General features: G+C 56.5%; 1 protein-coding gene across 1 annotated transcript in view; it reads right to left on the bottom strand.

Moving 5' to 3' along the window:
• Adamts2 (ADAM metallopeptidase with thrombospondin type 1 motif, 2) overlaps positions 1–27,577 on the bottom strand; it is a gene marked incomplete at its 5' end in the record, with an annotated part of 209,321 nt that overhangs the window by 70,622 nt on the left and 111,122 nt on the right. Inside the window, one exon of the mRNA XM_013507291.1 lies at positions 7,229–7,431. Coding sequence (XP_013362745.1) covers positions 7,229–7,431 — 203 coding nt within the window. The remainder of the gene's footprint in view (positions 1–7,228; positions 7,432–27,577) is intronic.

The raw sequence follows: 27,577 nt of genomic DNA, 5'->3' as shown, positions 1-27,577 counted from the left end.
GCCACCGCCCCGGCGCGCGCCCCCTCTGCCGCCGTCTTCTTGCGGTGGGCGCTCGGCTGTCACCTCCTGGCGGAGCCCGCGCCAGACGAGCTGTCACAGCGGCGGGCCGGCGCCGGGCCCTCCTGGGCCAGCGGGACTCTCGCTCCGGCTTTGACAACCGTCAGCTCCCGCGGGAGGCCGAGCACAGGCAGCTGCCAGGCTCCCCGCGCCCTGCGCCGTCAGCAGGCATCACCGCGGAGCGGCGGCGCGCGCGTCGGGGAGGACAGCGGGTGTGCCAGCCGCCCCGTGCCCGTCATCCCGGGCTGTCTGCCGCGCCATCCCCGGAGAGCGAGCTCCGCACAGGACCACTGCCCTGCACAACCCTGGCACGCGGCGGGTGCTCTATCGCGTGCGGAGGGACAGGAGTGGCGGGGAGGCGGCCTGGCAGCAAACAGGCGGTGCGTGGAGGGAGAAGCCAGGGGAGCCCGGAGAACCCCGAGGCAGACAGCTGAAGAGCCCGCTAGGCCGGTGCTGCCCTGCGTCCTGGCTCCCCCGGCCTGAAGGGAAGGGAGGCCTGGCACTGGCGGTCCAAGGGAGGCCCTGCTTCCCGTGCCACATGAACGCCACCTGCCACGCCCTGGTCACCTCACCCAAGGGCTCTGAGCCTTGGTGCTGCTGCCAGGGCTGCCGGGTGGCACAGAGGCGAGACCAGGCGTGCTTGCCGGCACGGGGAGCAGGTGTTTCCGCGTGGGAGCTCAGGTCCAGGGTCCCGTGTAGCTGCCAGGCCACCTTCATCAGTCGCCCCTCCAGCAGCCCATGCCCCACCGGGCCTGCGTGCACCAGGGGGCAGCACTGCACACGCGGCCCACCCGGAGCCCGTGCTGGGGCAGGGACGAGCGTCCTGGGCCCCACCGCCCGGTCACGTTTCCCGCTGGGTCAGCAGGCCAGCTAACTGGGGTGATTCCTCCTGTTCACCCTGCCCCTCAGCGCCCCTGCTCTGGGCAGCTGGAATGCGGGTCGTGTCTTGGCCATATCTGTACCCAAACACACAGAATGAAGCCCTGCATTGAACAGGGGCTGAGGGAGCGCTGGACGTGGCCAGGGACAGCTCAGGACGCCAAGACGCCTTCCCTTCTCGGTGCCCAGCTCCAGGAGGTGGCACCAACCGGCCCTTGTCATGCTGCACGGCAGGTCAGGCATCCTCCTTTCTTCTAGTCCGGAAGGAACACTCCAGCCGCCTCCATGCCAGACTTACCCTGCAGCTGTGCTCTCAGTTACCTATGCCGCATGGGTTCATAATTTCAATTCGGTGCCCATGTTGAAAAATAATTAAATTTCCCGTTAAAATTGGATTTCCAGCTTTTTATTGTTGTGTTTTTTTTAAAAAAGACCTGGCAGCAATGGCCTGCTTATTCCTCTGCGATCACAGTGGAGTAGAACTCAGACGGACATCTTGGGGAGGGCTCTCCTGTCCCCTGGTGGCCATCACTCCCCACAGCCCATAGCTACCATTGCTCCTGCCCGCCTGGCTCCTCCTCTGGGGCAGAATGAGACCTCACACATCGCCGGCTCTGACAGCCGGGTCTCCCGGGGCACCCGAGCCAGGCTCTAGGCTGGCGGGACAAGCATGAGGAACAGAAACGGTGCCACAGACAGTCCTGTGACCCAGAGCACCAGCAGACCCCTAACACACTCAAGTGTGCCTGATGCCTGGAAAGCCTGCCTGCCTCACCTGAACTTAAGGGAACCAACTTTTAGCAGCCAGCCTCAGAGACGGTTTTCTGTTTCCCAGCCCAGGGGCCGACACCTCCTGCCTAGCTGGCCAGTTCTGCGATCCCTCTGCAGCCAGCAGAGACATTCCTGCTTTGCCCCTGCCCACCCCCCAAACCGTGCGGCCACAACATTCTTGAAAGTTGGTAAGAAATTGAGCCCATATGCCTTCTGATTGTTTGCAAACCCTGGCAAGGCTTTGGTAAGTCAAGGCCAATTTCTGGATTAAATTAGAAAAGAAAAGATGAAAAATATCTGTGTTCTGGCACAGAGAGATCATTCATTCAAGAGACACTGTTTAAGAACATACTGTACAGATACTGTCCTCGCACTTAGAGGAGGGAAGGTCAGGCCGGTGGACCCCACATTATCTGCAGGCTGAGGCGTGTCTGTTCTAGGCAGGAGATGTGCTTTGGAGGGGTCGGGAATTCTTCCAGAACATAGACAGTTAACACAGCTGGGAGAGACTGCTTTACTTGCCCAGAAAGCTGCCCCTCTTGCTCAGCTGTCTTAAGTGATTGTTAAGGTCTGTTAGTTCAGTCCTTGAGAAAGAACCCCCAAAGCGACTTCCGCAGAGCCTCTGAGCTGTCGATTTGGGTGGAGGCGGGAGGGGCTAGGGTCTGAGCAGGACCGGGGTAGAGTTCGACTCAAGCGTGAGGTCACTGCCACGCCTTTAGGAAGCAGCTGCCCCAGCTGCAGAGGATGGAGGCGGGCAGGAGACAACTCGTCTGCCTGCTTGTCTGCGGGGACCTCCCCTCTTGCCAAGGGCCGTCAGGCCTGCCTGGAGGTTCAGAGTGTGGGAGGTGGTAGAGTCCCCAGTTTAAAGACGAGGAGACCAAGTTCAGGACTGGGGCACTTTGCCAGGTAGGTAAAAGGCAGGATGGGAATGAGGCTGCTCCAGAGTCCAAGGGGGGCCCCTCATTGCTCGCTGCTCCCCAGATGCGCTTGCATACAGATGCTAAAGCAAATGTAGAGGGCTGGGCCAGAGCTCAAGGTGGGCTTCAGGCACGGAGGTCTCTCAAAGGCCCAACAACAACTCTTTCTTCAGCACCAGAGAATGGATATTTTCAGCTTTCTAGGTCCTATGATCTCTGTCCCAGCTCTGTCACTTCAGCACAAAAGCAGACCTAGGCAATTCATAAATAAAAAAGGCATAGCTGTGTTCCAATAAAACTTTATTTACAAAAATAGCCAAAGGGCCACATTTGGCTCTTGGGTTGGAATTTGCCAACCCTGTTTTAGAATCTCCAGCTTATCTGGACAGCTTCATGTGAATTTTGCCTCCGTGCAGTAACATGTCCAAATTTAATGTAAAATGAATGTTTTAGGGTGCTGAGCATCAGAAGAGCGGTGGTCACCATGGCCTCCACACTGCAGCCATCCTAGTGCGGCAGAACAATGCACCGCGCACGTTCTGTGGGGATGGCGCTGTAACCACACTGCCGAGCTGCCATCCTACAGAGACGTAGCCCGGATGACTGCACTCACCACCTGGTATTTGATCATGATAATCCACACACGCCTGGTCCAGGTACTCACACACCACACGCTTCTCATTTTAGAGTGCACTTCCACTAATTAAAGAAGTCTAAAACAGTGTGTCAGCAATGTCGCCAGCAGCCGCATGCACTTACTGTTTACCCTGACTGAGGAGGCTGCCTCACAGGCAGGGTGTGGTGGTACACACCTGTGCCCCCACAGCCCCTCAGAGGCTGAGGCAGGAGGATCACAAATTTGAGCCCAGTCTGAGCAACTGAGTGAGACCCTGTCTCAAAATTTAAAAAAAGGGCTGGGGATGTAGCTCACTGAGAAGCCCTGGGCTCAATCCCCAGCACCACAGACACACACACACACACACACACACACACAAAACCAAGAGCTGCCTTCCTCGAGGCCCTCTGCGCCCTCTGCGCCCTCTGCTTGGCCACATGTACTATTCACACAACAGAACTGTCTGCCGGTGCACTTCTATCTCCCCACCCCCCACCTGTACGTAAGGTGGAATCACAATAACAATGTCTCTAGTTCCGTGTGTGTGTGGGGGGGGCATGCATCCCTAACTCACAGCCGCTGTGTGAGCCTAGTGCAGTAACTCAATGTGCCACCATATCAGGCCACATCCTAGTGTGGCAGTGTGTGCATCTGGACCCCGCCCACTGCCTAGGCAGGTCCAGACCCACTCTGCCACAGTGTCCACTGTGCAAGCCAAGGCGAGGCCAGGGGCTGCCAGATCAAGTTTGTGACCGCACATACACACCCAAGCCCCAGGGAACGGAGGCTCAGCCGAGGCCCCACGCACATGGCAGGGGCACCACATAGGATGGCTGCCTGAGGCTGGTCAGCAGACAGTGCCTCACCCTCAGCCTGGCAGTATCGAGGTGGTGGGACCTTTAAGAGGCAGGGCTTTGTGTGAGGCCTTTGGGTCATGGGAGCGTGGCCTTGCACGGGATCGAGGTGGTTCTCTAGCAAAGCAAGCCTGGAGCCTCCTGGCCTCTCGCTTCCTCTCCCACCAGTGATCTTTCCCTCACCCCTGCTTTCTTGCCATTGCCATGCCACTCCCCAGGGCTGAACCCATGCTGGGGCCATTCCCGTGAACACCAGAACTGTGAACTGAAGAGACCCACTTTTTAATAAAGTACCCAGCCTTGGGTGTTTCATTACAGTAATAGAAAACAGACTAATACAGTCCCCAAAGACTTCCAGCTTCTCTGACTGAACTAACAACCACCGAGCTCAAGAATACTGGGCTTATCCAGCCACCTTGAGGGCTACATCTGTGGGAGAGGGAAACATCAGTGTAGAGGACCTCACAGCATGTGAAGAAGGACATTCTATAGTTCACCTTTCAGTGTATTACCTATGTGGGACTTTGAGCCTGACCGAGCCATATGATTGTTTGATGCTGGAGGAGGTCTAGTAAAAGCGTAAAGAAAATGACAGCAGGACCTTAGTCCCTGTGGAAAGCCACTGGGACAGCACTACAGGCCTTGTTGAGATGTACCCAAAGGAATGATAGCATTATGTAACAGTATGGCTAAGTAAGTCTCATTCTTGTGATAATTAAGTTGTATTGTCCTCCCTAATCCTGTTAATTATTCCTCCCATGTACCCTGTTGCTGCTTTGGCTTGTATCCCGATGAAAGGCTAAAGCGGATTGTAATCAAGGCTTCAGTCTGAGAGGCTGCTGCCCCCTCATCCCATAACTTTGTCTCTCTTCTTTTTCTTTCCATCTGTGGCACCTTGTTCTCAGGACCTCTCACCCCAGATGGAAACTGACTATATGCTGACAGTAGGACACTGTCACAGCCTCTCAGCTTGGCCGTGGTCTTGCACACCTAGCACTCTGTTGGGCTCAGCTTTCTTCATCCAAGCACAGAGCTGGGACTGGAGATAGCTTTGGGATGTGTCTCCAAGATGTAGCATGTGAACAAACAGAGACAGGGAAGGTTGTGGAGAAGGCGTCCCAAGGCGAGTGGTGAGACGCACAGCCAGAGAACAGGGCAGAGTCCCCTGGGCTGGAAAGCCTGAGTACAGCCTCAGAGACCTATGCTCATCCTGTAGGTTTGGCTACTTTGATGGCAGGTAAATGAAGGGCCCTGCACTTTTGGGTTAATGTTCTGCTGCTGCCATCCTGAAATATCTCCTCATTTTACCTCCCAACATGTGCTGTGTAAGACAAGTCTGTGGATCACAACATGGCCTTTGGCTGACTCGCATCCCACCTTGTGCTTTGTATCTAGATGTTCCCCTCTAAGCCTCGTGTGCCTATTGGTGGAGCTTTCGGGAGGAGACCAACTCCTGGGTGTGAGATACTAGATTAGTCCACTGATGGGTTTAGCATAGTTCTAGGTGTGAGTGATGGACTTACTAAAGAGGGAAACCCCACTCTGGGTGCAGGAGGCACCAACCAATAGGCTTGCAGCCTGGACAAATAAAAGGGAAAGGAGGCAGGCGCACTGCTTCCTGCCTGCTCTGCCATGGACTGTTTCTCCTCTGCTATGATGCCCGGCCTAGGAGCCAGGCAGCTATGGACTGAAACCTCTACAAACTACAAAATAAGTCTTTCCTCTTTGAACTTGTGTGTGTCAGATGTTTTGTCCCAGCCATGAGGAAGTGACTGCACCTCCTCAGGAGTGTTTCTCCACTGTGTCTTCCTCAGCCTGTGACCTCTCTCCATCCTCTCACTCTGGGAAACGCTCTGGGCTGCTGTAGCTGAACACAGGTGTAACAAGAATGGCCAAGTGGTCAGTGCAGCCCCACAGTTTGGAAAGTTCTGCTGCTACTGCTAGGCTTCAATTTCAGGGACAAGCAGAGTGAAGCTTCCCAAGATTAACTTCTGGGGACGTCATGAAGTGTCACACACATCACCCGAGGGAGAGACTGGCAAGGGAGACCTAAGATTTGACTAGACACAAAAGTATAAGTTATCAAAAACCATTCCAAGCAGAACAAAACAAAGGGCAAACAATAAAACTGGGGAAACTATTTCCCACACATGTGACAGGCAAAAAGTCAACCTATGTGAATATAAAGACTCTTTAGATCAACAGGAAAGAGGCTAAAATACAATAAATATTCTACTTTGAGAAGACTAAAGTAGAAAAAGGGAACGGAATGGGTCATTTACTAAGAAAAAAAACCTCAGATTTAAATATGCATGTATTTGAAAATGTAATGTCATTACCATCCAATAAATTCAACTTATTACATAAAAAAGTCCCAGTTGTAACTATCAAATAACCACAGCTACAGAGGACTTGACAGTGTTGGAGGGAGACAGACCTCTGCTCAAGGAGCACCAACAGATGCGGCCATAGCAGAAAACCGTCCATGTGACCCGCTGACCAGGGTGCCCCTTTTAGGACCACGGTTTAAGGAGACAATTAAGGATGAGTGACAGTGTGATGCAGCTGGTGGTGTGTTTGACCTCTGCAAGGAAACGAGCCTTGCTGTGTGAACACGTCACAGAAATAGCAAGCGGAGTAAATCACGGGAGCGGACCTACACGAATCTGTTCCAAGTTCGTAGCATAAATAATGTATCCTCGGTGTTAAGTATAGACTATTTTAATAAATTAAAAGTGCTATTTTTCCGGTTTGCAGGAAGAAACGCCAGAGACAGGCCTGGCAGGGTGTGAGTCGGTGGGGTCTAAACCCTGGGGCTCTAGGCGCTCGCAGGGAGCACGCAGCAGATGTGAGAAGAGGGTCTGAGACGAAGGGGGCAGAAGACTAATTCTCATTCTCCTGTGCAAAGGGAGATCACATATCTTGCTGTTGATGAGGAGGGAAGCAATACCCCCAGTGAGTTAGCATGGCCCTCAGAGCCACATCCAGCCCCTCTCTACTTCTAGAAGGCAGGGGACCTTGCCCACCCGTGCCTCACTGGACAAGCCCCGCCCCCGGACCCGCGAGGCCCCGCCCTGCCCGAGGCCCCGCCCCATCCGACGCCCCGCCCACGAGCCGAGCCCCGCCCCACTCACGATGTTCATGAGCGTCAGCAGGTACTTCTGCACGTGCTCCTTCCCGTGGAACTGGACCACAGAGTCGTCCACGCCCAGCAGCACCTCGATGTTGTAGTCGTCGTCCGCCGTGTGTCTGCGCACCCTCCGGCGGGTGCGGTTCACTCGCTCCTCCAGGACGCCCAGGGCCCTGCTGAGGCTGTCCAGGCTGTCTGCGGAGGCCCCTGGAGGAAGAGGGGAGGGTCAGCGGCGGCGGCGGCAGCCTGGGGTCACAGCGTGGCGGCTCCGCAAGAGCCCGCCCTGTGCACGGAGCACCAGCAGGGCCCGCGCTGCCGGTCTCGCGGCTGTGATCCGGGACTCAGAACCGACCTGCAGGTGCGGGGAGCTACACTGCTGGTCAAAGTGCAGACCAGCGCAACCACTGTGCAAATCAGCAACCAGAGTCCTCAGAAAACTACACCTAAAAATCCCGCTCGACCAGCGGCTCCTCTCCGGGTATGTCCCTAAAGAGTTCGCGTCTTTGTGTCACAGTGATCGCGCACACCCGCGTCTCCAGCGGGCGGTGCATCGTGGAAACAGCCCGCGGTGCCCGCGTGTGGACGAACGCACCGCGCGGGCTTGGTACACACACACACTGCCGCCACGAAGGACAAACTCGAGTAATTTGTAGGAAAATGGAGGGATCTAGGGACCACAATGTGAAGAGAAATAAATGAGACACAGAAGGTTAAGTATCACATGGTTTCTCTCACATGAGAAATCCAAAATATAAACAGTTTAAATAGCAAGGTAAAGGAGAGCTGGTAGGAGACAGGGGAGGGGAGGGAGAGGGGCAGGGAAGGGGAGGGGGAGAGGAGAGGGGGACGGGGTCAGAAGTGACCAGGATCCCATGTGTGTGTGGCAGTGCCAAACATACGCGTGTTGGTGTCACACAGACCAACTGGAGGTGCTGGTGAGCAAGACGCCCTGGATCAGGGCAGTGCTGTCCCATCACGGGATAGAGTTCCACGGCGGGCAGCGGATGTGCCGCCAGCTCAGACTCCGCAGCAACCAAACCAACAACTCGGGGAGCCACTCGGCTTCCAGCAGGCCCAGATGTGCTCCTGAAACTGCGAGACTCCACCCAGCACGAGGACACTAGGGAGCCGCGCTGGCACCCAGCATGGCTCCTGCGCATGGCTGCCCTGTCCTCCCCGGGAAAACAGGGGCCCGCCCAGGGACCGTGAGTCTCGGCGCTGCGTCGGGCCGCCCTGCCCGGCACCCTGCTCAGTCCTCCACCGGAGGGGTCACAGCTTGCCTCCCTTGCCCGGGGGCTCTGGTGCCCGCTGCCTTCCTGACCTGCGGAGCTGCGCCCACCCCACCCCCGCGGAAGCACTGTGCAGGGCCCAACATGACCCTCAGGCGGGCTCCGCCAGGTCTGCTCTGCACCCGACCTGCCCCTGGGGTCGCACCTGGCCAGGACAGCAGCCGTCCTGGGGAGTGGACCCTGCAGGGCTCCACCGCACCACCCAGGATGGCACCTCCACCGTCTGCACAGCTGTGCCATCGCCCTAGCACGTGTCTCATCCAGGGCAGACAACAGGCATCTTCAGGACGAGGTACTGTCCCCACTTCACAAACGAGCAGCCGGCGGAAGCCAGCGTGGCAGACTCTGCCGGAAGCTCTCTCCTCACCCCGCTGTCTGCTCAGACAAGGAAAACTGACAGCCGGGGTGAAGGCTCAAGCCGGCGACGGGGCTGTCGGGGAGACCACAGCAGCGGGTGGGGCGAGAAGCCGAGAGTGCGGCCCTGGCCAAGACGGGAGCAGGCTAAGGCCAGGCCCGGGCAGCTGCTCGGGTCGGGTGCCTTCTGGGTCCTCAGGCCGGGAACCCCATCCACACACACACACACACACACACACGTGTGCACACTGTGCAGGCAGTGCACACACACACATACACATGCGTGGCAGGTGCCCGAGGCTCTCTGGGGACAGGGCCGGCCGGCAGGCAGTGGCCGGCAGAGCCGACTGCTGTGCTCAGCTGCCTGGCCCCGACTCAAGGCCTCCCTGCTGCTCCCGGAGGAGGCGCTGGGGACTTGGAGCCTACAGAGGAGTTGAGGAATTGCTACTCTATTTTTATACATTTATTTCTTTGCATTTCCAACCAGCAGGGACAGCTCACCTTCAGAGCCACCTTGGGCAGCAGAAAGATGGTAATTTCCATAGAAAAACCCTCCCCGGGGAAGAGGCAGGACATTCCCTTCTGGCCCTGTCAAGCGCAGGGTCACACACACGGCTCCCTTGGGGAGAGAGCAGACTGAAGAGGCTCATTAGGCACACAGCATTTTAGAAACACATTACTCGGTGGGTGAGATTGCTAACGGGGAAACGTCCTGTTAGCAGCTGCCTAGAACATCCTGTTGCTCTTGAGAAATTAGGAGAGAGACCATCCCAAGGGCCACCCAGAGCGGACTCGAGGGCCACACCCGGACACAGAACACACAGGGCCCAGGCCACCAGGCCACAGCACACCGCGCTCGATGCCCTCCTGCGCCCAGCCGCCCCTCCAGACAGGCCTCGGGAGGATGGGGGGCTGAGTCGGGACGAGGCGGGTCCAGGGTGGGTCTCAGGCTGCTCTGCCGGGCAGGCAGCTGTAACACAGCGCACTCATGACAGCAAATTTTCCTAAGACGCCTTAGAAACATCAGTTTCACCTCCAGCATAATTATTATCATTGCCGTCCTTATTCTCGTGGTGAATATTTGGGGGCTTATTTGGACATCATGCTCTAGAACACTCCTAGCCCTGAGGTCCAGCTCCTGCAGAGGAGCCTCAAAACCCAAGAGCAAAGCAGGTGAGGGCAGGAAAGTCTCCCCGGGGTCCACTGGCAGGTGACCCCACCAAGCCACTTGGCTCCCGAGAGCCTCAGTCTTACACAGGACGTGGGGAGTGGCCCCAAGGTCAGGAGGGGTCGGCTGGGCCCCCAGGCCTGGGGCCATGTGAACCTCGGCCCAGCTGTCTTCCTGCCCTTCTCTGTCTCATTAGGACTGGACAGCCAGCTGAGCTGTCCCCTCATAAGTCATGGGAGCCACAGTGAGCTTGGCCCTGAAGCCCAGGCTGAGCTGGTCCCAGCAGGCCCGCGTCCCAAAGGCATTCCTGGTGTGGGGAGCTCGTGCGTGGTCCAGCTTGGCTTCGCAGTGGTCCACTTGACATCAGCCGTGGCCGCCCATGCCTGCCCATGCGTGCGGGGTTGCCTCCATGGGGCTCTTCCAGGCTCTTTGCCACTCCCCATTCCTCACCGGGAGCCCCCACAAGCTCGCCACAGGGACCCAGAGCTCAGGTGGCCACTGACCCATCCCATGATGGCCCCATTACTGGCCAGGTGGGATTACGAGCTGTCAGCGCTGCCCACCTGCTGCTGAGAGGCAGATGCCGCGGCCCTATCCCACTTCCCTGTGTGCAGCCCCCTCAACAAGGGGCCGTCGCTGGTCCCCCAGATGGGGGCTGCTGAAGGTGGGGAGAGCCAAGACCCTCCTGGGCTGAGACTCCCTAAGGGAAGAGGTCTGTCATGGGGTCCCTTTCCAAGAGGGTGGTCAAGAGATGCTTTGCTGCTGGTCCTCTCGTGCTGGAGAACCTTCCAGATGGCAGCTGCAGTGCTCTCTCCTCAGGTGCTGGGTAGAGGACGACAGTGTATCCAGGAGCCAGTGCCAGTCTTAGAGTCTCTAGACTGGAAGGAAAGGCTCTGTCAAAGATCTGATCAACAGACAGAGAGAGAAGCCAACAGAGAAAGCAGAACTATCCAGGAAGGCCCAGAGTCTTGTGGGTGGGTCTAGCAGCCGAGCCCCGCTCCGGGCCTCTCCAGCAAAGGGCCCCACCTGCTGGCATCCTGGGAGCGGCTGCTGAGCACCCAGGTGTTGTGGACGGGGGCTTGTGCATGGCTCCTGGAGATCTTGCTGTTGTCCCCATTCTAGCGATGATGCTGTGGTCTGGGTGTGGTTTGCCCCCAAAGGCTTGGGAGCAGCCTGGCCCCCAACAGAATGCCGCTGAGATGATGGGAAGCCTAAGCAGCCTAGGCTGGCAGCGGGAAGGTAGCAGCCTCACGGGGGGGGTTAATGCTGCCTCAGGGAATGGCGGGTCTCATGGGCTGGATCAATTCCCTGAAAACGACTTCTTATGAGAGCAACCTGGACTCTCTCCAGTCCCTTGTTCCCTTTCCTGCCAGGTGACCTCTGCTTCCTGTCTGTGCCCTGCCATCATGATGCCACCTGCCACGACGTGACACAGCCAGGGACCCTGGCCCAGATGGTCACACTGTGCTGTCTGAACTTCCCAGCCGCCATGGTGGTGAGCGAAATGAACCTCTTTTCCTTATACATCATCTGTCATCAGGTCCTTTGTTATAGCAATACAAATATACTAAGGCAAGTGGGGAAGAATCAGAGGAGCAAAAGATTAAGTGATGCTGTCAAACCACACTGCTGGGGAGGAGAGCCAGGACCTGTGTACCAGCCAGGATCCAATGCTGGTTTTTTCCCCCCAAGAATAATATTTATTTGGAAACAGTAGAACACTGCAGTGAGACTCTTTGCACCATCTGTCTTGGTTACTTTTCTCTCATTGCTGAGACAAAATACCCAATGCCCCAAATTAAGGAAGGAAAGGTTTATTTAGTTCACAGTCTGTGGAGGTTTCAGTCCATAATCAGCTGGCTCTGATGCAGGGTGGCACATGGCACAGAGACAACAGTTCAACAGGACAGAAGACAGCAAAAGTAACGAGCAAAAAGAGTGGGGGACAAGCCTCTTTCCCTCCCTTATGTTCTAAGCAGTCTACCACTGTTACCCCCAACACCCAGAGTAGGTAGCACTCACACCATCTCCTTGCCCTCCTCTTGCTCAGGATGAGGGTGTTTACACAGTGAGGACCCTGACCCCTGCTGAGTCACTTAGTTAAACTTGTAAACTTCTCAAGTTGACAGTGAATCAATCATTTTACCACAGTAAACTGTAAGTGTTGCTCCCTTCTTCAACCTGACCCAGAACAGCCACTGTACATCACCAACACAAGCACTGGTGTAGAAAAAGCAGAAAATGATAGAAAAAAGCACATTTAGCCTGGAAAAGCCAGGGCAGGACTCTAACCCAGAAGTACCACACAGAGGGGCTGCTCCATTGTGTCAAAGATTCCTGGGTGTTTCCTGGCCCCTGTGCAGAGTGTATGTGCCATCTCTGCCGGGCTGGTCCCTTGACCTGGAATGCCCTTTCTGCTGCTCCTGCTGCTGCTGCTGTACCTGCCCAAAGTCAGCCCCCACCCCGCCAGGCCCCCAGAGGCCCAGAAGAGCAGCAGCCCACATCCCCAGTGCTGGAAGCCCACTACCTCCCTCCTGCACTGGGCTCATAACTGCTGCAGGACAGGGAGGTGTTTGGTCCTTGCTCATTTTGATCTTACGCCTCCCCAGAGCTCGGCTGGCAGCCTGTGGCACTGCTGGAAGAGATGGAGTCTTAGGAGGTGTGGCCTGGTGGGAAGAAATGGGTCCTTGGGGGCGTGGCCTTGCAGAGTTATGGGGATCCTGCCCACCCCACTCTCCTCTGGGGAAGGCCCTTCCTTCCCTCTCTTTGCTTCCCTCTCCTTCTCCACCACAGGCTCCCACCATGATGTACTGGGCCTCAGGGATCCAAAGCAACAGAGCCAAGTGACAATGGACTAAACCCTCATTAACTATGAACCAAAACAAAGCTTCCTTCTTCTGAGTTGTTCCCTCAGGTGTTCTGTGATGGTGATGGGAGGTTGGTCACCACGCACCTCCTCCACAGCTCTCACTGAACACCCCTGGGAACAACCGTGGTAGGATGGGGGGGTGCTTGGAGCCTGGAGAAGCACCCTGGTCAGTGACAAGGGAAGACTCTGCTGTCCCCTCCCCATGGAGTGACTTTCTCATTTCTCTCACCTTCAGGTGCCAGCTGCAATATCTCCTTCTCACTTTATCCTAAATTGAAAGGGCCCTGAACACTTCCTGAGAGTGCCCTGCTCCCTTTCTGCACATAATGGGGCACTGTGTGCAGGTCCAATCTTGCTCGTGAAGTTGCTTGTGCATTAACTGCCTCCCCTCCCTTGGACAAGGGCCCCTGGAGGACAGCAGCCCTGGGGTCAGGTGTGCCTCAGTTTCCCCAGCTCCCCTACAGCTCCACAGGGCTGTGAAGGGCAGGCGACTTGGCCGGCAGAGTGAATACAGGGCCCAGTGGGGAAGGCCAGCGTTCTCCTGGAAGCTGCTCTGGAGGGAGAGGGAGGTGCAGCGGAACCAGAAAGGCCAGGCAGGGGGAGAGGGGAGCACAGCATGGTGACGGACTGAGGAATATGAGCTGGAGCACAACTCGGCTGTAAATCACTTGCAAATGAGTAACTAAGACAGAGTGACCAGGAGGAGCTGAAACAGCCTGGGAGGAGAAACACACACCATGTAATAGACAGTAAAAGCAAGCGGCATTATAATAACATTCACAAGGTAAAACGCAGCCCAATGCATTCAAGGGGACACACAGCTAAAACAAAGAATTCACCGAGAAGTCCGAAGAGGGAGGAGACGTGATGCACCAGAACTTCCTGCTGATGACGGCGGAGGTGGACCCAGATAGTTATCTGGGCTCATTAATGCATTTGTTCCAGAACCCAGCGATGGATTCGATAAAACATTAAGTAAAGGTGTGAACAGCTTGAATTATGCAGACAGTCTAGGGTCTAAAGCCCCAAACCAGGAAGCATGCCCTTCTCAAGCATGTGTGGAATAGGTTCTAAATTCGGCCACATATTAGGATGCAAAGAAAAGCCAAAAATTGTGTCAAAAATCACTAACACTGAGACCCAAATGAGAAATAACCATAAAAAGAAGCCCTCAAAAGTCTAAATGCCAGAAATTAACAACAACGTTCTGACAAGCCTAGTCTAGATAGAAAGTATAAATTCCAATTGTTAGCCAACATAGAAAACCTAGAAAAACCAATAACTTTAGAATAAACTGGAAAAAAGTAGTCAGAGGAAAACCTAGAAGCTTTTATAGAAAAGTTTTAGCAAGCCTCCCAGGAATAGACACTTCTCATCTTACACAAAATGAGTACATAAAGATCAATATCTTTCTTGTACATAGTGAAAACCAGCTAGAAAACAGGGTGGAGAAAAGCAGCTTTTCTATAGCAACAAACCCCCCTGCAAAATGCCTAGTAGTAAATAAAAAGTAACAAAATGAAGACTACACAAGAAAGTAATACGGTCTAAAACTGCCCAAACACAAAAGAGACCCCAGTAGACAGAGATGTGATGACACAGTCCTGTACTGGAAACAATTCCCTTCCAAATCAGCCTGTAAATTTAGTATAATCACCATCAAAGAATTGTTAAATTCCAATAAAGCAATTCTACAATTCACCTGGACCATAACACACGAGAGAATACCCAGAAAAACACCAACAAGAATAATAATTAGGGAGCACCTGTCTTTCGAACAGAACATATTACACAATAACACTAATTAGACCACAGCAGTGCCAGTGCCATGAGAGAACAGAAGGGTGGAACTGAATAAAATGCCCAAAGCCAGGCGCAGGCACATAGGAGAGCTCCGGGTAAAAGCCGCAGACTGAACACACACATCCCAGTTAGCTCTTGCTGGATCCCCTTACAGCTGTAGTCAAGGGACTTTCTTCTCAGTCACAGCTCTTCGAGGACAGGCAGAGCAGAGGGGGAGGGAATAGCGCGCAGTGGGAGGCTGGCAAGCAGCGGTTGCTCGTGGGATGCACCAGGTTCGAGAAAGCTGAACTCCACACTGGCAGGGAAGAGAGCGTCAAAGGCTCTGAGGCTGGTGCATCAGGTCCTACCCAGCTGTGAGGGTGTAGGGGGGTTGAAGCAAGTAGGACAAGTTGCAGGCTAATGCCAAACGCCCCCCCCTCACCCTGTGCCCGCTTCTGGTTGGGAGCCTCATTCTCTCTTGAAAAGGTGGACCTGAGTCTGTGGGATACAGGCAGCAGGGGTAGTGGTGGGGAAACACTCTAGTAGACACGAGATGACTGGGGGGTGCTGAGATCCCAGCCACTGCCCCCAGCTCACCCCCGAATGCTGCGCCTGCCCGACAGGAGACTGGATGGTCTTCTCCAGGGAACCTCACCAACCAGAGGCCAAAAGGCAGTCTCCACCTCACACAGAAGTCCGCCCTGGGCTTCCGTTCCAGTGCCCACCCTCACCCAAGAGCCACCAGCCAAGGACCACAAGTTCTCTGATGAAGCCTCTAGCACTGCAGAAGGAGGCCATGGAAACAAAAAAAACAACCAAAAGGAGAAAACAGAGACCACGAGAAAGTGGAAACCTATCATTAGCACCTTCTAAGAGCCAAAAAGAGATTCACATCCACCAAGTAAGAGCAGGAGGAGAGCAGTAAAAGAGTTCTTTGAATTACTAACGTGTTGGCAGAAACGATATAAAGTTGAAAGAGCTCCCAGAAAGTAAAAGAATAAGCCGAAGACATGTAAAGTTAGGATAATAGATAAGAAAATTAGAGGACCTGGCCAGAAGTATATCATCCAGATAAAAGAAGCTCCATAAAGATAAAAGAGAAAGAGAAGGGAAATTTCTACTAAAACAATGCAAGAAAATTTCCCATACCTGGAAGGCATTCCCAGATTGAAAGAGTCTAGCTAGTCACCCACACAGCAGAGGAAAACAGACCTCCCTCACACTGAAATTTCAGAACAGAGAAGAGTCTACATGCATCTGTATGGAGGCAGATTCCAGAAGAGTACTATGCAAAGGATCAGGATCAGAATGGCTTTGATTTTACAAAAACACCATTAGAAGCTGGGAAAAGTAGAGCACAGCCCTTAAAAGTCTGCAGGAAAATGATCTCCCAACTGTGATTATGTACCTAGACAAATTCTCAACCAAGTACGAAAGCAGAATAGAGACATTTCCAGACATGTAAATTCCCAGAACATTCACCTTTCAAGCACCTCTTCTAAAAAGTTACTCACAGATGTGCTCCATCAAAACAAGAAAGGGGACCAAGACAAAGTTAGACAAATGGGTAACTCAGCAGAAGAAATGACAGCGGAATCCCTCAGAGATGATGACAAATGGTCTGTGCCCGACCGCTCTGCCCCTGGTGTGGGGGCAGCTGGGCCACACAGCATGCCACCCGGAGGGGGCTGTCATCACCAGGACCCCATGACCGGGGGCCACTGTTCTAACCAAGGGCAGGGGCCCAGGGGAGCGGGGACAAGGTCCTCGACACTCCCTGCGGTGCTGTGTGCTCAGCTCCCTCCTGCCGTGCTGAGGACGCACACACCACTCACAGCCTTCAGCTCTTCTCCCCAGAGCTGGAGGGGGCCGCAGTGCACTCAGAAGCAGAAGGGACACGAAGCCTGTGCAGTACCACCGAGTGACGCCCCATCTCTAATCCACTCCCCAAACCAAGCCTTGTCCCCTGGGCCAGTTTTTGCTGCCCTGAACTGGGCCAGCAGCTGGGCAAGCTTGCACAGGTCTACAAGGAGGCTCCCAGGACCGTTACTGCAGGATTGCATGGGAGGCTGCAAGACAAGAGGCAAGTGTCGCGGGTGCACCCCACACCGTGCCCTGCAGAGGTTAGACAGCTGCCGTCCACAGGCATGGATGGGTCTTAGAAACAAAATGCCACGTGCAATAGGTCAGGAACAAAAGGAGAGGAAGGTGCAGCACAGTTCATAGCAATGAACAATACAGATTTAGGCAGCAACACTCAGTTTGCAAACACACACTAACAAAAGGGTACCCCCGGTTACCTTGGAATGGTCGCTCACTGCAGGAGACGTGGACAGGAAAAGGGCAAGTTGGGTTTGTATGATGTTAGGACACCTGGTTAGGTGCAGCAGGAGGAGATGGAATTCTGCCCTCACCCCGCAGGCAAGAAGAGGCGGCCGTGGATCGTGGGGGAAGAAATTGAGTGTGGCCTCAGTGTCCTCCACAGGTCCACCGTGATTAAAGGGGAGGTCCCGGGATAGTGTGGTGGGAGGTGGGGTCTAGCAGGACGTTCTTAGGTCACTGGAGGTGTGGTCCATTTTCTCTCGTGATCTCTTGAGTGCTCTCAGGGGATTATTTTAAAAGGATCAAGCCTCACCCCACCCATTCTCAAAAGAATCTCTGCCACTGGTTCAAGACATGATCACTCGCCTTCTCTGCATGGAAGCCTACACTGGCTGTCTACACTGGCCATCTCTACTGCTGAGAGCTGAGCCTGGGCGAGCATGATGCCCTTGCACCGCCAAAAGAATGCGCTAAATAAACCCTTTCTTCTGTAAAGTTAGCTGCCTCGGGTATCCTGTCATAGTAATGCAAAGCTGATAATACAACCAGTGATCTGGGAGGATGGGAACAAAGTCACAGCAGTACTAGAAGAAATTGTTGCTAAATGTTTTTTATGTTTTGGTGTTGGGCAAGCTTTGGGCCCCAGTCCAGTGTTCCTTCTCTTCCCCTCCTTGCCTGTCCCTTTCCTGGGAGCCATCTTGCACTCTCGGGGTCTCCTCTGGCTGAGCAGGACTGACGGGTGGCTGGACAGGCTTGATGAGACACCATACACAGAGACAGATGCACCACAGGCAGAAGCACCATGCTGCTGCCCCAACCGTCAACCCTGTGGATGACAACAAATTCTCCCCACTCTCAGGCTCAGAATCTTTGGAGCTTAAATTCTTAAAACTGCCCTGCGGTGGTAGTTTATTGGCTCAGGAAGGGCAGAGTGGAGCTTACTGAAGTGGACAAAAGCTGTGATGTTAGCAAAGACCCAGAACAGTTCCTTCAGCTGACAGCCACCACCAGGCCCTGCAGGGGCCGCTGGTCAGGGGAAGGGGGACCAAAGTCTTGGTACCAGCAGCTTCATGGAGTGCTCACTGGGCCCCAGCCCTGGGGGAGGCATCTGGAAAAAGGTCACCCCACCACTTGATAACTTCCAAGAGACAGTCACTGGGACTGCATATTCCTCTAAAGATGATCATTAAGTTAAAATATGTTTACGTGGAAGCATAATCAGGACGCAGCAAGAAGGCCTGTTTGGCAGCAGGCAGACTCTTCCGAGGCTCTGGGAAGCAGAAAGCAGGCTCGGCCCCACGGGGGCCATCAGTGCAGAGTCCCACTGGTGAGTTTTATTAAAAGAAGCTCATTACGATTATTTCATCCCAGCCCTTTGTAACTTTATTACCGAGCCTGAATTAATTCTCCCAACTCCAGCAGATGCAGCTCCTCCAGCATTACTTTCACCACTCGAGGTGGGACAGAGGAGCAGAGCGGGCTCACTGGTGTTGAGCGCATCAAGGACCCCATGGTGAAGCTGTCCGGCGGGCCCTTGGGCCCCAGGCCTGCGCCCCCTTCCAGCACTTCCGGAGGAAAAGGGCAGCTCTGGAGAAGGGGAAAGGAGCCTCCCTGCCCCCTGCCCCTGGGCGAGTCCTAGAACACGCTCTTGGGGCCGAGGCAAAGGCTGCTCCTCCGTGGTAGACATGGGGTGCTGGTCTGTCCAGGAGTCACTCACCCGGGCTGGTGTGCATGGTGACCTGCCCCATTCTGTGTGCTGCCCTTGACTGTCCACCGCCAGCCACGCTGAGCTTCAGCTCCGGCAGCACCCATGTGGCCCAGCCAGGCCACTGAAGCCAAGGCCACAGGATGGCATCACTCAGGACGGCGGGAGCGGAAAGATGACAGGAGCCCAGGGAGGGCCTGGGTGGAGCTTGAGTGTATCCCCGGGGTCTCACGTGCTAGAAGCCTGTCCCCTGCGTGCTGATGTGAGGGACCATGAAACTAAGGAGGGGGAGCCCAGGGAAGGTGTCTTGTCGCTGGACACACAGACCAGAGAACAGCTGGGGCAGTTGTTCGAGACACAGGTTGGTTCCTGGGAGAGCAAGTTGTTCTTTTTAAAAAGCAGGCTGTACAAGTTCCCAGTCTCAGGTATTTTGTTATAGCAACAAAAATGTGGAGTGAAAGAAACCTGCCTGCGGCTGACGCAGATGGACTACTGGGCGCTCCAGGTCTTCAAGTCAGTTCACTTGGCTTCCTGTCCTTTCCAACCGCAAGAGTCCAGCACGACCCCACAGAGCTGACATCACATGTGCTGGCTTCAGCTGTGCTCATGGTCGTATTTCTCAGGCAGAGTACTCTCAGACCCTTGAGGCCTACCACCTGCTACCACCCTCCGCCCTGGGCGCACCCCCTACGTTCTGGGGGACCCAGTAGGGAGTGAGGAGACAGCCTTCTGGGTACTGAAGCCTTGTGGCCCAGGCAAGGGGCAGGGCTCTGGTTCTGCATCCAGATACGTGGCCTTGGCATGCGACACCACCACAGAGCTGTGGGGGCCACCGAGGCTGAGCACGGTGCAGGTCTCTGCGGGACTTGGGAGTTCTGGGACTCTGCCCAGGCTGCCTGCAGCAGGGCTATCTGAACCTTTGCCCCGGAGCTCCCAAACGTCCTCATCCCACTCTGCCACCAGCCTGGTCTGCCTGCCCAGGCTCCTCCGCACCTGCCCTTGGTCCCGTGCCACCTACTCCCCAAGAGGCTGCCAGCAGAGGCCCAGGAGCCGGGTAGCACCTGCTAAGGCCGAGGAGGGTGCCTGGGATGGCCGCAGCCTCCAGGCACCTACTACCTCTCTGCTGGGCAGCCGGCCTGAGCCTTCCCTGCCCAGACAGCGGCCAGATGGCAGGAGCCAGTGGAGAAACTGCAGATCGGCGAATGAAAATATTTACTGCCACTTCAGAACAAAGCGAGACACCCACAGGTCTCAGCAGAAGGGAGGTTTCGTTCAGCTTGAGGAAAGAGGGCCTGGTGAGCAGGGTGGCGCTGGCACGGCGCAGGCTCCCCGGGGCTACCACATGCCGGGGAGCCTCCGTTGCCACAGCTCGTCACGGCAGGCCGCAGGCCAGGAGATCCCTCCTGCCACCCAGCGAACGCTCCGGAGTGCCCTGCGGGACACTGCTGTCCTGGAACGGTGCGTGTCCACCCGGCCCCCGGCTGCCCTCCCTCCTCGCTGACGTGTCCCTGTCCCCCAGCCGTCGCCCGGGCCTCCCGCAGGAACCGGTGCTCCGTCTGCCTCTGGGGGCATCATGTCCAAGTCCCGAGGTGCGCTCACTGCCTACCAACCTGAGGGCCCCTTGCTGAGCTGTGTCACCGGTGCCCCTGCCATGCACGGTGGGGGCACACAGTGCGGCGCAGACATTTGTCCTTTGGCACAGGCTCTGCGTCAGCATGCGCGGAGGTCTCGGGTGCTGCCCCGGCTCCCTCGGCAACCCAGGCCTGTGCCGCCCCCTCCCGACCCACCAGAGCCCAGGCGCGTGGAGGTGCCGGCCCGGCACTGGCTCCTCCTGGCTGATGCTGGGAATCGGGGCTCTACAGAGCGGGTCGCACCACCTCGGAGCCGCTGCCTCACGGTGACGAACTCCCACACCTCGCAGCGGCGTGACAGTCGAAGGTCCCCACTCACGAGGTTGCACCGTCACTGGCTGCGGGCGTGGCCCACACGGGGCACTGGAGGTGCAGTTCAGTGGAGTCCCAGGAGTTCAGTGTGTCCCTCCCTCCTGCCCCCTTGCTGCATCCTGCTTGGCCTGAGACGCCGGCGCTCCCGGCCCTCTCCCCTGCCCACCCTGTGCACGTCAGGGACCCCTCCCTCCCAAACCACGGCCGCCTCTCCCTCTGCTCCAGCCCCGCGCAGGGGCCGAGGGCAGGCCTGGCTGTCCTCCTGTCTTTCTGGCCTCTCTCTTGCCCTCCCTGGACAGGGCCACCTGAGCCTGGCCACGAGCCTCTTCCCTCAACCTGCCTCTCCCACCGGCGCCTCCACGACGCAGCCTGGGGGCTGGCACCAGACACCCCAAGGTGACTGAGCTGCACCCTGGTCTACAACATCCACTCCTGCGCGTGCTGCTTGTTTCCCCTCCATCCCGTGTGGGTTTGGTCCCTGGAGGGCCAGGGACATCAGTTAGCCTGGGGGCCCCTAAATGCCACTCTGTGGCAGTGAGCGACACCAGCTGCCGTGGAGGAGGCAGGGACTCCTCCGCCCTCCCAAGTCCTGGGTGCGCGGCTCCGCTCCCGGGCCTGCTCAGGCCACATTGTTGACGGGGCTTAATTTGATCGGCTCCATTTAGTGGAGGGAGGAAACCAGAAATCAGAGCAAGTGCTGAATCCTGAGAATTTAATCCAGGGCGCAGCCTCACATGGGCCTTTCCCACACGCAGGTGTGGGGGAGCCGAGGGGGGTGCACTTCAGATCCCGGGGCCACCCTGTGCACTGTGGAGGGCTGGGACAGACAGGCACCCGTCCTGCTGGAAGGACAGCACAGGCCCGGCTGCCCCGACATCCCAAGGGCTGCTGAGAGCAGGCTGCGGCTGCTCAGGCCGGACGACAGCAACATTTGGCCTCTGGTTCCCCGAGCAGGGACACAGACCCCTCCCCGGGGCCCGGCCCGGCCCGGCAGCGCCCTCCTTCTGCCAGCTCCTGCCGGCCCCCACCGCGCGCGCTGCACCCCGAGCCACCAGCTGGCTCCTCTGCCCCCCACACCTGTTTTCATCCGTTCACTTTCCCTCACTGGCTCCCAGCTCCTTCTGTGAGCACTGCGCCAGGCCAGCAGGGTCGCCCGCCACACCTTCTGGGGGCGGAGCCACTGTCCCCCCACACGCAGCTCACACACTCACACTGTCACACACCCACAGTCACTCAGGCACACGCACATACACACGCTCACACACTCAGCACCTGCACACAGACAGGCACACTCACAACCTAGGCACACACTCCCTGTCACAGGTACAAACATGAATGTGTAACTCGCACGCATGGATGCATGCACGCGTGCACACACTCATTCTGTACAACTTCTGGGGGACAAAAGCAACCTCTGGCTCCCGTCCAGGTGGCCGGGCAGCTGTAGAACAGGGCGCGTCCTCACAGGAGCTCTGAGCAGCCGAGGCTGCAGAGGGCAGCAGGGCCGCGGATGGGAGCCCCCGGCTCAGCCGGCCACACGGAGATGCGCCTGTCTCTGTCCTGCCGTCCGCAGGCGGGTGGCTGAGGCTGGCGGTCAGGGACGTGTGTGTGCTCCAAGTGGCTGTGTGGTGGTACATGTTGCCCCTGGCCTCTGCTCTCCTCCTCACAAGAGCTGCAGCCCTGGCTCCCGGCATGACAGCCCGCAGGCGCCACCCTGACAGCAGGTGGCTGTCCACGGCCACAGGCCCAGGCGACCCTCCCTTGGTCTCCCTGACCCCAGGGGCCCCGGTCTCGGGCCAGGCGGGTGCTTCACAGCCTCCCTCTCGCTCTGACCCAGACACATGCTGTTTATGGGCTGAACACGAGAAATGGTCTTCATTTCCAGAAAAAATACGCTCTCACTCACTTTTCCCTGAAACAGGCGGCTCTCTTGGCTTAATTTTTTGTTTTTTCACTTTTAATTGAGAAATATTTTGTTGCCCTAAGAACGTCGATGTGGGAGTGTGGCCTTGGGGCTGGAGGATGAGCGGGCTGGGGACCCACTGTCTCCAGCCTGGGGCGGCCAGCAGTGGCCAGAAGGGTGTGGCCCATGTCACAGGGTCTTATTTTTATAGAGATAAGAAACCTGGATTTGCATGAGAAGTTCTTGGTTTTTAAGTATTTGGAGTGATTTTTAAATAATGGAGCACCATACCGCTTGTGAAATGAGACCAGCATGGACTTCTGGATCAGCCTGTGGGCCCGGTGGGCTGGAAGTGCCCTGCTCCTCCTGCTCTGGAGACCCTGGGGACAGGCACGCTCTCACAACCCACACCCCTGCAGCAGCTGAAGATTCCTGGGCCACAGCCAGGTCCTCCCTTCCCCGCGGTCCTTTCCCTGGAAGACGGCTCCCTGCTGATGCTTCCTAGAGAGAGATCCTCACCCAGGGACCCCATAAGCACCGTCGTCATCCACGCGGCAGCACCACCGGTGCCAGAGCCGCTCTTCCCTCGCAGCCAGGCCCCCTCCAGCCCCACACACACTTCAGAGAGAAGGCACCTCACCTTGCAGGAAAGGCGCAAACAAGAAGGGAGAGGGACACGCGGTACGGACCGCAGTGCTCAGAAAGAGCGCCGAGCAGCTACTCCACACGTGCTGCTCAGACCTACCTTTAGTAGAGCAAGTGCCGGCACCAGACCGTCAAGAATGCACGGGTCAGGGCACGTGCGGAGAAAAATGTATTGCGCAACCTGTCCATCTCCATCAGAACTGAGGCCGGGGCACCCCTGTAACCGCAGCACTCGGGGGCTGAGGCAGGAGACGCACAAGTCTAAGCCCAGCCTGGGGCCTAGGAACCTAGAGAGACCCTATTAGGAAAAAATCTAAAGCTATACAGTGCAGCATTACTGGAAATAGTGAATATTGAAAAAAATTAAGTTCCCATCAACCAAGGGATGTCTACGTGGTAAAAAATGGACAGGTCGGTAAGGACTGATAGGGAAAAACCCCAGGATATGTTATCCGGTAACAGTAAATGTAGTGTAGGGAACAGTGTGTGTGACCTGCTAGCGTTTATGGAGAAATAATAAAAATACACAAAACATCCTCTGAACCACATACTGCAACTCTAGGACTTACTATATAATCCCACACACATACAGCTACACACACACATACACACACACACACACACACACACACACACACACCAGTCTCACATAGCTGCAATGCACAGTCCATCCACAAAGCAAGTCAGGGGGCTGGGGATTTAGCTCAGTGGCACAGTGCCTGCCTGGCAAGCTCAACGTCGTGAGTTCGATTCCCGGTACTGGAAAAAAACAAACACACACAAAGCAAGTCACGAGCTCTCGGGAAAAGCCCTCACTTGCTGGCAGCCAGGGCTGGGCCTCACCCGCAGGGAGGTGAAGGCGGCCGAGTGATCCCCCAGCTGCACTGGCTTCCTACTGGCTGTGTACGTGGTGGCCAGGAGAGCCACCTGACAGCCAGCACGGCACCATCCGTGAAGAACCGGGAGGGCACGGTGGGAACCCGCTCCTGGGCCCGCCTCTGGCCTGGCAGGACATGGGGGCAGCAGGACCCACAGCTGCAGCCCTTGAGGAGCAGGGGCTGAGCCTGCTGCAGTCGGCTACTGGGGGCGTGGAGAAGGCAGCACGGGCAGGCTGTCCAGTCTCAGGAACCAGCAGCTACGCTGGCTGGGACCATAGGGTTAGTGGGACCACAGCATCCCCACCTCCAGACGCCCCCAGGACTGGATAGGGACCTGCCATCCCCCGTGGAGGGCTCAGAGAGAAGCAAGCACAGGGCTATGGGGCCCACAAGGAGACACCAACCAGGCAGGTGGGCAGTAGAGTGGGAAGGGTGTCCATGACAGGGTCCCAACAGAATAAACACACAAAGGGAATTCTTGCGTGGCAGGGAGAGGTGGGCAGGCGAGCAGAGGCCCCCGGAGGGCCAGGCTGCACGGAGGAGGGCAGGTGAGGCACTGGAGCTTCTGAGCAGGAGCAGGTGTGGCTGCTGCAGCCCTGGCGTGGGTGAGACGCTGGGCATCTGGCTGCCCTGGGAGCCTTTTGCCGCTATGGGGACCCAGGTGGGGGCCACGCAGGTGAGGCGGAGGCCTTTCAGGGCCTTCTGGGGGCCCACAGGATGGACGTCCACTCTACATTTAGCTACCAGGGAAGGGAGGGCTGGAGGTGGCCCAAGGAGGTGTGGGTGTGGGGTTGCTTCCGGGATGAAGCGGCTGCATGAGCCAGGTGGGCAGAGCGTTACTGACTCCAGCCCCTGCCCCGGGAGCCTCCCCAGACGCCAGCCTGCCCTGTCCTCTGCAGCCAGCAGGAAGACTCGGGCAGGCTCACTCTGCCTCCCCTACCTCAGTCCCAAGGCCAGCCTGGGCGTGAGGGGGAAGTGTTGTCTTGCCTTCCCAAGACCCTTGTCTCGGAGCAGCAAAGCCAGGGGTGCTGGAACTAGGGCGGCACCAGCTGGGTGCCCACCAGACAGTGCTGGGCCTGCTGCCCCTTCCCTGGACACGAGCAGAACCCTGACCTATGGGACCTGGCACACATCACCGTCATTCTTGAGCACCCAGGGGAACCTGCAGGGTACCAGGCCCCCAGGTGCTCAACCCTGTCCCTTCATTCAGCATCTACCACCACGCTACGAGGACGCCTGGTGCCCCTCCTGTGATTAGTTCTGTCAGCTTGGGGGCACCCTGTGGTCCCCACCCACACCTGAAAAGAGAGGGAACACATCAGCAGGTGCCCGGGGTTCTGACCACAGCAAGGCCACCTCCCAGACATGTGACCTGGCCAAGGCACTCTCCCTCTCTGAGCCTCAATTTCCCCATCTGGAAAGTGGGGATGGGGAACAGCCATCCGGGTAAGCACTTACTGGACATGGAAAAGCTGAAGCGCAGTGACATCAAAGTGGTCATGACAGTCCCCTCACAAGAGGACTGAGAGGAGAATCGGATCAAGTGGCTTGGAATCAACCAAGCACTACACCGAGTCACCAACCTGTCTCCATAGCAACCAGGTCAGGGCCCAGCCTTCTACCAATCTCTCTTTAGGGGTCCTACCTCCGTGCAGGGCCCACGTGTGCCACCGAGGTCCAGCCCTATAGGAAACCCTCCCTCCACAAGCTGCTCTTGAAATCACCTCCAAGAAGAAAGATCACTTCTGCTTCCAAAGATATCCCCAGGCAGGAAATGGGCCGCAGGCAGCATGAATGTTTAATCACGCTAATTGTCCAAGTCCAGCTCACATCATCATTCCTTAAGTACCTTATGGGAAACCGTGATTAAGCGTGAAATGGTTCATTTTCACAACTCCCCTTTCTCACGGTCCTCAGCCTGCTGGGATCCCCTGCCAGCCAGCCCAGCCTCTCTTGCTAATGCTCACCTTCCCCTCTCTAATTTAATTTTCTGACCTCTTCTCCTGACATCCCTACCCGCTACACTCCTGAGCCTTGGCACACAATGCCAGAGCATCGTAATTACTTAACTATAGCCCTCTCATGGAAATCTGCTTTTGACTTTGTTAGAAAACACTGTAATCAAATCCCTGAGTCAGGATCGATGGGCTGGGCCTGCCAGAGGAAATATATCACAGGATTAAGTGGTTTAGCAAGAGGAGGTCCCGCGGGCGGGGCGGGAGAGGGGCAGAGCTGGCCAGAGACTGGCGGGCTGGCACGCAGGCCGGTGGGCAGGGCAGAGGTTCGGCGCCAGGCCAGAATGCCTGGTGGGTGGGGCAGGCGGCCGGGTGTGAGAGAGGGCGGGAGGGCAGCCTGAAAGTCTAGCCTGCCCGTCCCCTCTGGAGCACTTGTGCAGCCCTGGGTACCCTCAGGACCGCTTCTGCAGTTCGCCTCCGGGGTATCCTGGTCATATGGCCATTCTCTTAGACACCCCAGGAGCTACTTCCGCAGACCAGAGGAGACCTGGTGTTTTTCCTTGTGCCCAGATGTCCCCCAAAGCCTCATGCGGGTCCTAAGTGGGGCTTTTTGGAGGTGGCTGGACCTAAAGTGTGTGATGCTGGGATCAAGAATGTGATGCTGGGGCTGGGGATTTAGCTCAGCGGCAGAGCACCGGCCTGGCAAGCGTGAGGTCGTGAGTTCAGTTCCCGGTACCGGAAAAAAAAAAACAAAAAAAAGGAATGTGATTCTGGGATTGACTCATGGTGCGATGCTAGGAAGGGCGTGAGGGCTGCCCGACCCAAGGGCAGGTAACCTAGATAAAGCATAAAAGGCAGAAAGAGGGTCGTTGCTCGGCGCTTGCTGCCACGTCTCCCCTGGCTTGCCATGGACTGTTTCCCCTCTGCCAGGCCGCCCTGCCTTGGAGCCAGCCGACAGGGGACCGAAACCTCCACCAAGTGTGAGTTGAAATGAACCTTTCCTCCTCTGTGGGTGTCAGTATTTTGCCTCAGCAACAAGCAAAGTAACTAAGACACCTGGCCTCAAGCTACACTGGCCGTGCAGTTCTGCCGCCATGCTCTGGGCGGCCACGCCCCCGCCTCCGACCTCGGTCCGCCTTCTGCAGCCCCCGCCTGCCAGGAAAGGAGAGCGCGGCGGGCACCACTGCCTGCAGGGTGCTTGGCTCCTGCAGGCGGTGTTTACTCCACGCATAGAGCACCACTCACACACCGGTTCAACATTCTTCATTTTACAATACCATGGTGGGCTCAAAAAACGCAAGGGGTCTGGGTCTGTCTTTCACATCAGGCTGTGACTGCGAACTTCGTGGCCCAGGCGCACGCGTTCTGAATCCGGAGAGCTCCAGCCAGAGACAGAATGACAATATCCATGGGCGTGCAGAGGTCTTCTTCGGTTTCTCTTGTGAACCCGAAACATAAATGGAAAGTTACAGAAATAAACGATTTGTAAGTTTTAAACAACTTTTGCCACAGTGTATTGTTATGATTGTCCCATTTTATT

The sequence above is a fragment of the Chinchilla lanigera genome, unplaced genomic scaffold (genome assembly GCF_000276665.1).
Source record: "Chinchilla lanigera isolate Chin_1 unplaced genomic scaffold, ChiLan1.0 scaffold00007, whole genome shotgun sequence".
NCBI classification, from domain to species: Eukaryota; Metazoa; Chordata; class Mammalia; order Rodentia; family Chinchillidae; genus Chinchilla; species Chinchilla lanigera.
The sequence above is the reverse complement of the archived record's forward strand: the minus strand, read 5'-3'. Positions and strand labels throughout refer to the sequence as shown.